Genomic DNA, 13,632 nt, shown 5'->3' on the forward strand with positions numbered 1-13,632 from the left:
CGCTGAAATGCTCCCGGACCACCCGATACTCAACCCCAACATACGCCCAAGTCCGAAATCATCATACGAACCTATTGGAACCTTCAAATCACGATTCCGAGGTCGTTTACTCAAAAGTCAAACTATGATCTCCAACTTAAAGCTTCAGAATTGAGAATTTTCTATCCGAATCAACTCCGAACCTCCCGAAATTCAATTCCGACCACACATACAAGTTATAAAATATGAAGTGAAGCTACTCAAGGTCTCAAACCACTGAACGACCTGCTATAGCTTAAAATGATCAATCGGGTCATTACAAGGTATTCTCAACAGGCAGAGGTTGACTATACAGAAACCTTTTTCCCTATTGTCAAGATGACAACAATTAGAGTTTTAGTTACTGTTGTTGTGAAGAAAGGGTGGGATATATTTCAACTTGATGTAAACAATGCATTCCTTCATGGTGACTTATATGAAGATGTGTATATGGAGGTGCTACCAAGTCTTCTGATTGATCAATCTGGCCCTCACAAGATGGTCTGCAAGTTAAACAAATCTTTTTATGAGCCGAAACAAACCAACAGACAGTGGTATTTCAAGCTGACTGAAGCCCTGTCGTCAATGGGGTACAAACATTCTGAAAAATGACTATTCACTCTTCTCCAAAAAAACTTCATCCTCCACTATCTTTGTAGCGGTGTATGTTGATGATGTTATCATCACTGGTACTGATTTAGTGGAGATAACCAACTTAAAGACATTTCTTGACAAGCAGTTCAGAATCAAGGACTTAGGGAGACTTCACTATTTCTTGGGTTTGGAGGTTCTTTACAAGCCAGATGGTGTTATCATCTCTCAAAGGAAGTTTACCTTGGATTTGTTGAAGGAGTATTGTTGCTTTGCATATAACAATTTTTCTTCCCCTCTTGATCCTACTCTGAAACTGAAGGCTGATGAAGGCACTCTTCTCCCAGATCCCACATACTACAAAAAACTAGTGGGCAAACTAAACTTCCTAACTAACACCAGGTTGGATATAGCCTACAATGTGCAACTCCTTAGCCAGTTCATACAGGCACCTAGAGATACACACTTAACTGCAGCGTTCTATCTTCTCAGATACCTCAAGAAGGATCCCACACTTGGGATATTTTTCTCTAATGGTTGCTCCATCTCTGCCTGCTATGACTCTGAATGGGCAGCCTGCCCTGACTCTAGGAGATCTGTCATTGGTTATATTATTCTAGTGGGATAATCCCATCAGCTAGAAGTCCAAGAAACAAGAGACTATCTCACTGTCCTCAGCTGAAGCTGAATACAGGTTCCTCAAAAAAGTTATTGGGGAACTGGTGCGGCTAAGCAAGTTTTTTGAAGAGTTTACTATCCCACAGTCCAGTCCCATTGCTGTCTTCTGTGACAGCAAATGTGCTATCCACATTGCTCACAATCCTTTTTTCCATGAACGGACAAAGCATATTGAAGTAGACGTCACTTTGTAAGGAACAAACTCTAGGAGGGCCTGATCTCTCTCTACCATGTAGCCACTACTGATCAATTAGCTGACATTCTTACCAAAGCCCTCACAAGAGTTAAGCATTCAGCTGTTCTTGGCAAGTTGGCTGTGAGGCCCTCCCATCCAACTTGGGGGGAGGGGGGTATTGAGATGTAGTTAATTATTACTATTTCTATCATTTATAATGTGCTGAGTCAGCATATAGTTATATGTAGTTAGTTGTATAGTTAGTTGTATTTTGTAGTCATACCATAACTATCATACGTGTATATATATACACAATGCAATAATAAGAAAAAGTAGAGTTCCGTTTTACAATTCATTTCACTCTCTCTCTATACTCTCAGATATTTTCCTCTCTCAGAACTTTCGAGAATCTCAATGGAAGCTCCCGTGCGAGCTTCGTCTCTTCTTCATTGTGATAATCTCAATAGTATAAGGTTATTTCATATCATATATGAATGGAAATGGTAAAGCACAAAAAAGTTAAAGAAGGAAGATTTTGTAAAGCCACATAAGACGTCGCTGGCAAGAAGAAAAAGAAAACAAAGCACATTCTAATATGAGAAGCCTACTAATCGAGATATAAAGGCCAGATATAAGATACTGCTCGTATCGATATAAGAGTAACATACATAGAAAAATAAAAAGGTATAATTACCAACCCAGTAAAACAAATGGAGAGCAACTGAAAATATGTGGGGCCTACATGGCCAAAACGAAAATTTGAAGATGCTGCAAATGGAGCACGTGGCAATGAAATTGAAGTGGGCCTACACGTTCAGTAGAGGTTATCCAAGTTTTTTGTCCAAGAAGGCAATAATTCTTACATGAAGCTATCATTTACAACACCTTTAAAGCGAGAAAAAATTCAAAAATAGCGAGATTTACAAGTGCTAATTGAAAAATAGTCACAATTTTAAAAATAATAGAAATTTAGTTATTTTTTATGTAAAGATAAATTTGAACGAAAATACTGTTTAAAATTCGAAAAATATTCCAGCATAATATACTGGAGTTCATACACAGGTGCTCCAATCTCCAGTATATTATGCTGGAACTTTCCGCGTATTGGAGTTCCAGCATAATATGCTGGATGTTCATACACAAGTACACCAATCTCCAGTCTATTATGCTGGACCGGTCTGTGTTGCAGCAAAATAATGGCTACTTTTCAACGACTTTGCAAAGGATGACTATTTTTGAATTACCATTCCGAAAATTGGCTAGCCCATGCTATTTTTAGCTTTAAAGCACATAAACATGAATTTCCAAGAATACCCTCGACATAAACCTCTAGCAAAAAGAGAAAAGCAACTCATTAGAAGTTATCAATAGGTTCACTATGTACATCTTTTTTCATGTTTTTTTTTTCCTTTTTTAAAGATGCTCAATAAAAATAACAAAGCTTAGAGAAGGTTAATTGCTGACTCCCAAACATCTGGACTAGTTTACTCATGAATGAGGCTATTGCACTCACTCGCTGAATCAGCGGCATCCTTGTCAAAACTTGCGGCAGCCCATTGTCGAGCCATCAAATTAGCAAGCATCAGTGATACATACACTGCCACTAACATCTTAAACGGGTACACAAAATGCAGGGAGATTGGTACTGCTCTCAAGCTGTTCGACGAAATTCCCCACAAAGATACTGCGTCTTGGAACATCATGGTTTCTGGATACGTCAATTCTGGGAAGTTTCATGGTGCTTGGCTGTTCCTTAATCTGATGAAAGAACATGGCTTTTGCTTAAATGACTATACTTTTGGAAGCATACTAAAGGGTATTGCTTCTAATGGCTTCTTGTCCTTAGGCCAACAGGTACATTGTGATGTGGTTAAAATGGGCTATGTGGGGAATGTTTATTCTGCCAGTGCTCTGTTGGACATGTACGCTAAGTGTGGCAAAGTTGACGATGCAAACAAAGTGTTCCAACGCATGCCTGAACGTAATTATGTCTCATGGAATGCTATAATAGCAGGGTATGCAGGGAAGGGTGATATAGAATATTGTTTTTGGTTGTTGAGAGGTATGGAACGAGAGGGTATGCAACTTGATGATGGCACGTTCTCTCCGCTTTTAACATTGCTTAATGAGGAAAGGTTTTACAAGTTGACAATGCAGGTTCATGCAAAAGTTGAAAATCTTGGTTTAGGTAGTCAAGTCAAAGTGGTCAATGCTCTAATCGCTGCATATTCCCAGTGTGGGAGTATTGAAAGTGCACAAATTGTTTTTGACTGTGCTATTAGTTGCAGAGATTTGGTAACGTGGAATTCAATGCTAGCAGCTTATTTAGAACATGATGAGGAGAAGCAGGCATTTGAACTATTCTTGGACATGGAAAGGCTTGGGTTGGAAATGGATTCTTATACTTATACTAGTATAATAAGTGGTTGTTTCGAGGATAGATATAACAGTCAAGGAAAGTGTTTGCATGCTTTGATTATTAAGAGAGGACTGGAAAATGTAACTATAATCTCGAATGCATTGATTTCCATGTATGCCAAATCATGCACAAACTATATGGATGATGCACTGTCAGTATTTGGAAACCTGGATGTAAAGGATTCTGTTTCTTGGAATTCCATTTTGACCGGATTGTCACAAAAGGGTTGGAGTGAAATTGCTTTCAAAGTTTTTTCGAAAATGAGGGTGGAACACCTTGAGATGGATGAGTATTCCTTTTCCGCCACCCTTAGGTCTTGCTCAGATTTGGCTACTCTTCAATTCGGTCAACAAATTCATGCCTTGGCACTAAAACTGAGCTCCGAGTCATATAAGTATGTTAGCAGTGCTTTGATACTTATGTATTCCAATTGTGGAATCATTGAAGATGCTTGGAAGTCCTTTGAAGTTTCTCCTAAAGAGAGTTCAATATCTTGGAACTCGATCATGTTTGCTTATGCACAACATGGACAAGGTAAACTTGTTCTTGACCTCTTCTTCCTAATGAAACAAAGTGAAGCGAAGCTAGACCATATAACTTTTGTGGCAGTCTTGACTGCATGTAGTCACATTGGTCTCGTTGAAGAAGGTCGCCATTTTTTCAAATCTATGGAGGCTGATTTTGGAATTGTTCCAAGAATGGAACACTATGCTTGTGCAATTGATCTACTTGGGCGGGCTGGACGTCTTGAGGAGGCAAAGGAGCTGGTTAAAGGGATGCCATTTGATCCGGATGCGATGGTTTTGAGAACTCTACTCGGTGTCTGTCGGTCATCTGGTGATACTGAATATGCAAGTGAGGTGGCTAGCCGTTTGCTAGAATTGGAGCCGGGAGAGCATAGCACTTATGTTTTGCTCTCAGACATGTACCGACAAATTAAGAAGTGGGATAAAATAGCTAATATTAAGAGGCTGATGAGGGAAAGGAGTGTCAGTAAGGTACCTGGTTGGAGTTGGATAGAACTTCAAAACGAGGTACATGCTTTCAATGCAGAGGATCTATCACATCCTCGTTGCCGTGAAATTTATTCGAAATTGAGAGAATTGACAGATGAAATCATGTTCTCTGAATCTGAAAATGCTAGTGGTTTAACGGTTTCTATGGCTGATCTGGAATCAGTGGTATAACAACCGATACAAACTCAGGCGGGAACTGGTTCTAGTGGTTTTAATCTTGACAGAATGATCACTGGATAATTATGATCTACTGAAAAAGGTTGACGCAAGGATGTAGCTGTAGCTGCATCACCTATCTGAATAAATTGGAGACCAAGGTTGTTTCTTCACTAGTAGTTTGACCCTTTTGATTTCAGTTTATGCTCTAGCCGCCTCTTTCTGCTCCCCCTCCCAGGCTTATATCCATAACAATTTTAGGCTTTTGTTTCTGGTGAATTTGGCTGAAATTTGGAAGTTCTATTCCAATTAACTGAAGTGGGTTAACTTCTTTTTTCTCCTTTTCCATGGATGCTACATTTCTGCTGGGACAGTAATTTGTGGTTTATCTGCATATTTTAATTACGTGCACATAATTTTATGAATCTAAGCAGCGGATACAGAGAAGATGGCAAAAGACCTGGACGCAAAGGATCATCAAGACTTGTGCTCTGTAAAGCATGCTTATTTGGTGATCCAGATATATGAACAAATTCAGTTATTGCTTTACAAAGTAGACTTCTTTTTCACTGTAACACATGATATGATTCGTTTGTTATTGTCGTTATAATAGAGTAATGGTTAGTGGAACCACCAGCAGAGAAGAATTTCAGCTGCATAACCAGTGAAGAGATATTTCTCATGAAGGTTATCTGCTGCATATCTTCTTATTCTATCTTCTATTGAAGTCATTTTGGACATTTTGGATAGATCACAGCACCTGCACATGAATAGCTTGGAAGGAGTCAGCACCAAATAGCAAATGGAATTGCAGCTCAAACAGAATCTGTGCAAGAAGTATTGGCATGCTATTCTGCAGTATTGTGATTCAGAGTGTAAATGATTCAAGAAGTTAAAACGTGTTTACAGATCGACCTAGCTTTGTGAGACAGTTTAAGATGTGTCGTTTACTGTTAATAAATGTGACATTGTATTAGTGTTCCATGCCACATTTGGTAAATAAAACCATATATATTGTCGAGTGCATGTATCAAAGCAGTGGCGGAGCCTCCTATAAGCAAGGGGTGTCAATTTGACACCCCTTTGCCGAAAAATTACTATATTTATTTTGTCACCCCTTAGGAAATGAAGTAACTTTACACATAAAGCAAATGTGTGTTCAGAAAGAACTAGTTATTTGTACTGTTTAATGTTGCTAGTTAATTCATAGGTTCGGCTTAAGACCCACAACACGAATAGTGAATCGGTTTCAAGAGTTTGCACAGGTGTAGAATCGCTTAGATCATTGCTAGTTGTCACTTGTGAGATAGAGCCTGTGATGAACTTGCTAACAATTCATAACTATAAATTCAACAATAATGAATGTATGCACTACTCTTTTAAGAACCCTTTTTATCAACATACAAAACTTTTTAATTTTTTTCTTATTTTCTTGGCCAAATTTTCATATATTATATACTACTGGGGAGGTTTGGGGTATTTTCAAAACTGTTAATATGTGGATAATCAAAGTTGAAGAATGCAAAAATAAATAAATACATTCATTTCATTACATACATTACAGGCATACATATAAACATTCATAGATTTACATATTTCTTTGTTCACTAATTTTTTTTTGTCCTAATGTAATTTGTCCAAATTAACTTTTTTTGTGTGACTAAAAATCCAATTTTTGTATCTGGTTCAATCCACTAATCTGCAAAAAACAAATATTGGCTAATCAGTAGTATTAGTGGTCATCTGGTCAATTAAGTTGACATTTGCCTTTGCATATCAATCTAGAGGGAAAAATAAGAATAAGCAAAAATCAAGTAGAGTAAAAAGCATTATTCAACTACCGATTACTTTTTAGTAACTACATAAAGTGACAATTGGAAAATCTCAACCAAATCCTCCCAAAAGGAAATGAATATTACTTTATACATAAAACAATTTCATATTCAAATTTGCTAGATTTTAAGAGGGATTACATACTTGCATACTATTATTTTTTATAATTGGATTGGATATCCTAGAATTGCCCATATTTTATTTAACTACTTACTTAAAAATCAACATTAGTAACTTGAAGAACATGTTCCATCTTTACTATAAAGGGGAGGGGTTCTCGAATATCTATAAGCACTCCAATAGAAAGGAAAAAAGGAAAAAAAGGAAAAGTATTTACAGGCATAACAAGTGTAGCTGTTTAAGATGACAAAATCAACCAATATTATGGGATGTATATTTATTGTCATGTTTGTTCTTTTTTCGCTTTAACTCAAGGCACCCCAGAGCGGTCATTTGCACCAGAACCATCATATGTATCAGAGTTATCATACGCACCAGAAGCAACATTACCAATAATATCAGTAGAATTTTCTGCTGCGAGCCGTAGCACTCGTCTGGACCTTCAAGGTACATCTAGTCTTAACAAAAATTATATTTATTTTAGGATTTTTTATTCCTAAAGTCGTTTGAGAATATATTTGTAATTTTACACTAAAAATTTACATAACTTAAGAGTAGATACATCTTCAGAGACACTAATCAATTTAAAACCACATTCCTATTTGGAATGTTTAATTGACTTTTGATGTTGGGATTTCAAAATAAGTTTTTTGTCCTTTTGAAATTACAATTTGACACTAATAGATTCGAGTCTCTCTTATGAGTATAATTATTTTATAATCATAATTACAAATGCATATTCTTGATTCAAAATCTGTAGATTTTGCTTGCTTCTGGTAGGTTCGTACCCTTTTATGATGAACTTTTTTTATTTTCTTTATTTTTTTTTATATATAACAATACTTTTGTTTCGTGAATTTCAGTTTGCGCTGGATTGCCACAATGCAATAATTGTTGCATTTGCGATAAAGGCGTATGCACTCGCTGTTGTTTTTAGAGGATATACCAAAATAATCTATGTTCCAGTTACTATGAAATGAATGACTAGCTATCATATTTATGGCTATTACAGTATCAAAGTACGATTATCATCTTCATATTTAAAGGACTTATCTTGCACATCCTTTTTTTGTTTTTTTTTGTTTTGTTTTGTTCACGTTTAAAGTTATTTTCTTCGTAATATTTGTTACAATTTTAAAGCTAGACGATCGTGACTGATAGCACAATAGCAAGCATGAGTACACTCGCTAAATGAACTCTTGATCAATCGTTTTGTAATATCAATTACAACATGCAAGCTTATAACAAATCTTCAAGCATCAAACCATCTTGCAATACATATAAACAAAATTTGTAAAGTGGCCTGATTGCCTGAATGCATCATCATAATAAAATAAGTCCCATCAAGATGTGCAAATGAATAATTAGATAATAAAATAATTAACGGGTCACCAACAAAAAATTATTAACAGAAATGAACAATCCAAAAGAAATACACTGGGTATATTGTTGTTGCTCGTTAACAATCAGACAAAAAATATTGCACATAAAAGAACCTACACCTAAAACATCTAAGATAAAATTTGATCGATTACGGAATGAGTTTCAAGCATATTCATGGAAAACCCGCGTGTCCCAATAAGATACATGAATATGGTGAAAGCAAACTAAAGGATGGATGTGATAGATCATTTATATAAGTAAAATGACACAAAATCAAGCAATGGAATGATTGATTCCTTGACATCTCCATCTACTACTAACCTTAAACCATAATTGTCAAGAAAGAAGCGAAAAATCAAGTAATTGATGCAAATTAGGTAACAAGTAAAATGATTCGACAAACTAATTTAGCATTCAAATATAATTCAAAGGAGAAAGATAAATTGAAATCGTACGTAGAATACTTCCTAGAAGAAATACCAGCTCAAGTAAAGAGGTAAAGTACAAAATCTTTAGCATAATCAGTTGATCATGTCATCGTAAATTATCATTTAAAAGCTTTAAGGAAAGTTTACATCGTCAAAAGGGAGAAATATGTTGGGAACAAACCCCCAACAGAAATAATATTCACAGTAATAAAAGCGGAATAATAACGTAACACCGAAATACGGTAATTAACAAGAATAAAAGAGTGACAATGACACCAAGATTTTTACGTGAAAAACCCTTTTGAATAAGGAAAAAACCACGGCCCTGAGAGGAGCAACTGATATCACTATAGCAAGGAATTTTACACTTTGTAGGTCCGAGTAAAATACTCCAAAGACCACTACAACTCTCAAAAGAAATAACCCTCTTTTGATATTCTCACCTTACTACAATATCGCTTACTCTCTATTTTTCTCACAGACTATTTTCTTATACATTGTCTGTGAAACCTCACTCTTTCTCTTTGTTGGTGTGTATTACAATGAGAGCAAGACACCTATTTATAGTGTTTAGCATTGCTTCATTAATGTCATCAATGATCTCATGGGTTTGGCAAGAGTCAAATATTCTATGTGAAACCAAAGAAATATTTGCCATAAAATCTTCCTTACTATTCCTTTAGTTGGCTTGACAATTCAAATCCAAAAGGAAGATGTCTTCCTTACACATGGGATGGACCCATCAAATCTCCCCCTCCAGTCCCATGCACCTGAAGGAGGTAACTCCAGTTTTTCATATAGAGTTCATGCCGACAAGTTCTTTGCACAATTCGAACTTGTCTCTTGGTACCACCTTGGTCAGCATATCTGCGGGATTCTCACTTATAGAAATCTTCAAGACTTTTAGAGATTCATTCTCTATCATTTCTCGAATTCAGTGATATCTCACGTCTATATGTTTGGTCGTTGCATGGTACATGGAGTTCTTGCTAAGGTCTATTGCACTTGACTGTCACAATAGACGACATACTCTTTTTGATGCAAGCCAAGTTCTTGAAGGAACCGTTTCAACCATATCATCTCCTTGCCAGCTTCAGTAGCAGCAATATACTCCGCTTTAGTTGTAGAGAGTGCGACACACTTCTGCAACCTTGACTGCCATGATATAGCTCCCCCTGAAAATATAAACAAATATCCAGTAGTGGATTTTCTATTATCAATGTCACCTGCCATATCTGTATAGCCCTTCAAGATTGGATCAGATCCTTCAAAGCACAAACAATCTCCCATGGTACCTCTCAGGTACCTGAGTATCCACTTTACTGCTTCCCAATGTTCCTTTCCAGGATTTTCAAGGAATCTGCTAACAACACCAACTGCATGAGCAATATCAGGTCGGGTGCATACCATTGCATACATCAAGCTTCCGATCACTGAAGAATAAGGAACTCTAGCCATGTTCCCTTTCTCCTCCACTGTTGTAGGACATATCTTCTTGCTCAACTTTAGATGACTAGCAAGAGGTGTGCTGACTGGCTTAGCATTCTTCATGTTGAAGCGTTCCAGTATACGTTCAATGTACTTCTCCTGAGACAGCCACAACTTTCTGCTTGTTCGCTCTCGAACTATCTTCATGCCTAAAATTTGTTGTGCTGGGCCCAAATCCTTCATATCAAATGACTTGGACAGATCTCCCTTAAACTTTGCGATCAACCCTTTGTCTTTTCCTACAATTAAAATATCATCCACATATAACAACAATATAATAAAGTTATTTTTAGAAAATCTTTTGAAGTATACACATGGATAAGAATATGTCTTTGTGTAAGTTTGACTTTTCATGAATGAGTCAAACTTCTTGTACCACTGCCTTGGTGCTTGCTTCAACCCATAAAAACTGTTATTCAGTTTGCACACCATGTGTTTCCTTTCAGCTACTTCAAATCCTTCTGGCTGCTCCATATAGATCTCCTCTTCCAAATCTCCGTGAAGAAATGCAGTTTTCACGTCCAACTGCTCCACTTTAAGATCTAGGCTAGCTGCTAAGCTCAAGATTGTTAGAATAGAAGTCATTTTTGACAACAGGTGAGAAAATTTTGTCAAAATCAATACCTTTCTTCTGCTTGAAGCCTTTTACTACCAATCGAGCTTTGTATCTGACCAGCTTGCCATTTTCATCTTTCTTGAGTTTAAAGACCCATTTGCATTTGAGTGGTCTTTTTCCCTTTGGAAGTTCAACCAGCTTGTACGTGCCATTTTTCTGTAGAGATTCTATCTCCTCTTGCATGAATTTTATCCATTGGTTTTTTTCTGGATGGGACATCACCTCCTTAAGACTTTCTGGCTCCCCCTCATCACTGATGAGGACATACTCCGCAGAAGGGTACCTGCATGATTCTACCCTTGGCCTTTCTAATCTTCTCAGAGGTTGGGGTTGTTCTTCTCCCTGAGTGGGGTGATCCACTTGCTCGACATCATCATCAAGTTGCTCCCCTTGCTCAATAACCTTACTAGGTTGCTCCCCCTGCTCGGCAACCTCGTCGGTCGTACTTTCTGCACTTGTGGGATTGTTAGAAGTAGAAGGAATAGTAACAAGGTTAGGAATAATACCATTTTTGGCCTTCTCTAACATATCATCAGCAGTTCCAATTTCACTTTCTCGGAAGACTACATCTCTGCTTCTGATGACCTTCTTCTTTACGGGATCCCACAATATATATCCGAATTCTTCATCTCCATATCCGATGAATATGCAAGGAACAGATTTATCATCCAGTTTTGTTCTCTACTCCTTTGGTACATGTGCAAAAGCTTTGCAACCGAACACCTTCACATGCGAGTAGGACACCTCTTTGTTGGTCCAAACTCTCTCTGGGATGTCAAACGACAACGAAACTGATGGACTCTTATTGATCAGGTAACAGGTTGTCTGAAATGCTTCACCCCAGAATGACTTAGGCAGTTTAGCCATTCTGAGCATGCTTCTCACCTTCTCTATAATGGTGCGGTTCATCCTTTCGGCTACGCCATTATGTTGTGGGGTTCCAGAAAATGTCTTTTTATGTCTGATCCCATGGTTTGAACAGTACTCTTCAAATTCCCTTGAAGTGTACTCACCTCCACTGTCACTTCGGAGACGTTTTAGCTTTTGGCCTATCTCCCTTTCCACATAGCATTAAACTTTTGGAAAACTTAAAACACCTGATCTTTGATTTTCAAAATATAAACCCATTATTTTCGTGAAGAATCATCAATAAAAGTAACAAAATATTTGTTACTGCCCATCGATTCAATTTCCATTGGACCACAAACATCAGAATATACCAAATCAAGTATATTCAATTTTCTTTCAGACGATGTCTGAAGTGAGACTCTATGCTGCTTACCAAATAAACAGTAGTCACAGGGTTTTACCGTTGTACCTTTGTCATAAGAAATGAGTGATTTATTGGCAAGAATATGCAATCCCTTCTCGCTCATATGACCCATTCTTTTGTGCCACAAATCTGCAGAAATCTCATCTTGTGCCGCGTTCAATTCACCTTGGCATATTTATGCATTTGTCCTGTACAACGTGCCATGAGTAACTTCCTTTGCAATCACCAATGATCCCTTAGTGAGTCTCCACTTTTGATTTGCAAAATAGTTCTCGTATCCATCTCGGTCTAAAGCAATTCCCGAGATCAAGTTCATCCGCAAATCAGATACATGTCGCATGTCCTTCAGAACTAATGTGCATCCGACATTTGTCTTGATACAAATGTCACCAATCCCCGCAATCTTTGAGTAACTTGTGTTACCCATTCTCACAAGGCCGAAATCACCTGCTATATATCTGCAAAAAAGATCTCTTACCGGTGTGGCATGGTAAGATGCTGCTCTATCAACCACCCATTCCGACTCTGGACTTGATAAGTGCATGCATTCCTCTTTCTCGTTTATACAGAGGACAACATTATCATTATTTTGCACCATGGCGGCCGTGTTGTCGTCATTCTTCTGGCCACTAGTTTCACCTTTGCCCTTCCTTGGATTTGGGCAATCTCTTTTGAAGTGACCTGGTTGATCACAATTGTAGCAATTTCTAACTCTTGATTTAGATCGGTACTTAGACTTCCCACGAGCTCCGGATCTACCATAGTTGCTCGAACTCCTTTGATAATTCCTGCCTCTACCTTCTGTGATGAGAGCATGTCCTTAATTTTTTGGCTTCTTTCTCATCTTCTCATTGAGTAAAAGAGCCGATGTGACATCTTTCAACTCAATAGTAGTCTTACCATGCAGGATGGTTGTTGCCAGATTATCGTACGAAGATGGCAACGAGTTTAACAACAAGATGGCTTTATCTTCTTCTTCGATTTTTACTCCAAGATTGGCGAGCTGTGTGATTAGTCCGTTAAACACATTTAAATATGACAAAAAATTCGTACCTTCACCCATGTGTAGGGCATATAGCTGCTTCTTCAGGTATAATTTATTTGTTAGCGTTTTGGACATGTATAGGCTTTTCAACCTTGCCCAAATTCCACATGCAATATCTTCATCAATGATGTTATTTACCACATCATCTGATAAGTGCAACATGATTGCACTAGCAGCCCTTTCATCCAAGTCAGCCCAATCCTCAGTTTTTATGGTATCAGGCATTTTGGCATCAACATCTAGTATCTTGTGTAATCCATGTTGGATGAGCAAATCTCTCATCCTTCTTTTCCATGTTGAGAAACTGCTATTTCCGTTAAATTTTTCTACCTCGTACTTTGCTCCAGACATTTTTATTTTTCACCGAGTATAGTACTACCGACAGTGAATAGT

The 13,632-nt window shown here is 37.5% G+C and overlaps 1 protein-coding gene across 1 annotated transcript; it reads left to right on the forward strand.

Moving 5' to 3' along the window:
• Positions 1–2,843: 2,843 nt before the first annotated feature.
• LOC104103976 (putative pentatricopeptide repeat-containing protein At3g25970) lies at positions 2,844–6,074 on the forward strand. The gene is made up of 2 exons (XM_009611944.4): positions 2,844–5,214; positions 5,488–6,074. The coding sequence occupies exon 1, from the start codon at positions 2,957–2,959 to the stop codon at positions 5,066–5,068; it is 2,112 nt and encodes a 703-aa protein (XP_009610239.1). The 5' UTR covers positions 2,844–2,956; the 3' UTR covers positions 5,069–5,214; positions 5,488–6,074.
• Positions 6,075–13,632: the final 7,558 nt, after the last annotated feature.

Source organism: Nicotiana tomentosiformis, chromosome 1, assembly GCF_000390325.3.
Source record: "Nicotiana tomentosiformis chromosome 1, ASM39032v3, whole genome shotgun sequence".
NCBI lineage: Eukaryota > Viridiplantae > Streptophyta > Magnoliopsida > Solanales > Solanaceae > Nicotiana > Nicotiana tomentosiformis.

Coding starts and splice junctions, on each gene's coding strand:
- LOC104103976 (XM_009611944.4), top strand. CDS start 2,957: ATGAGGCTATTGCACTCACTCGCTGAATCAGCGGCATCCTTGTCAAAA.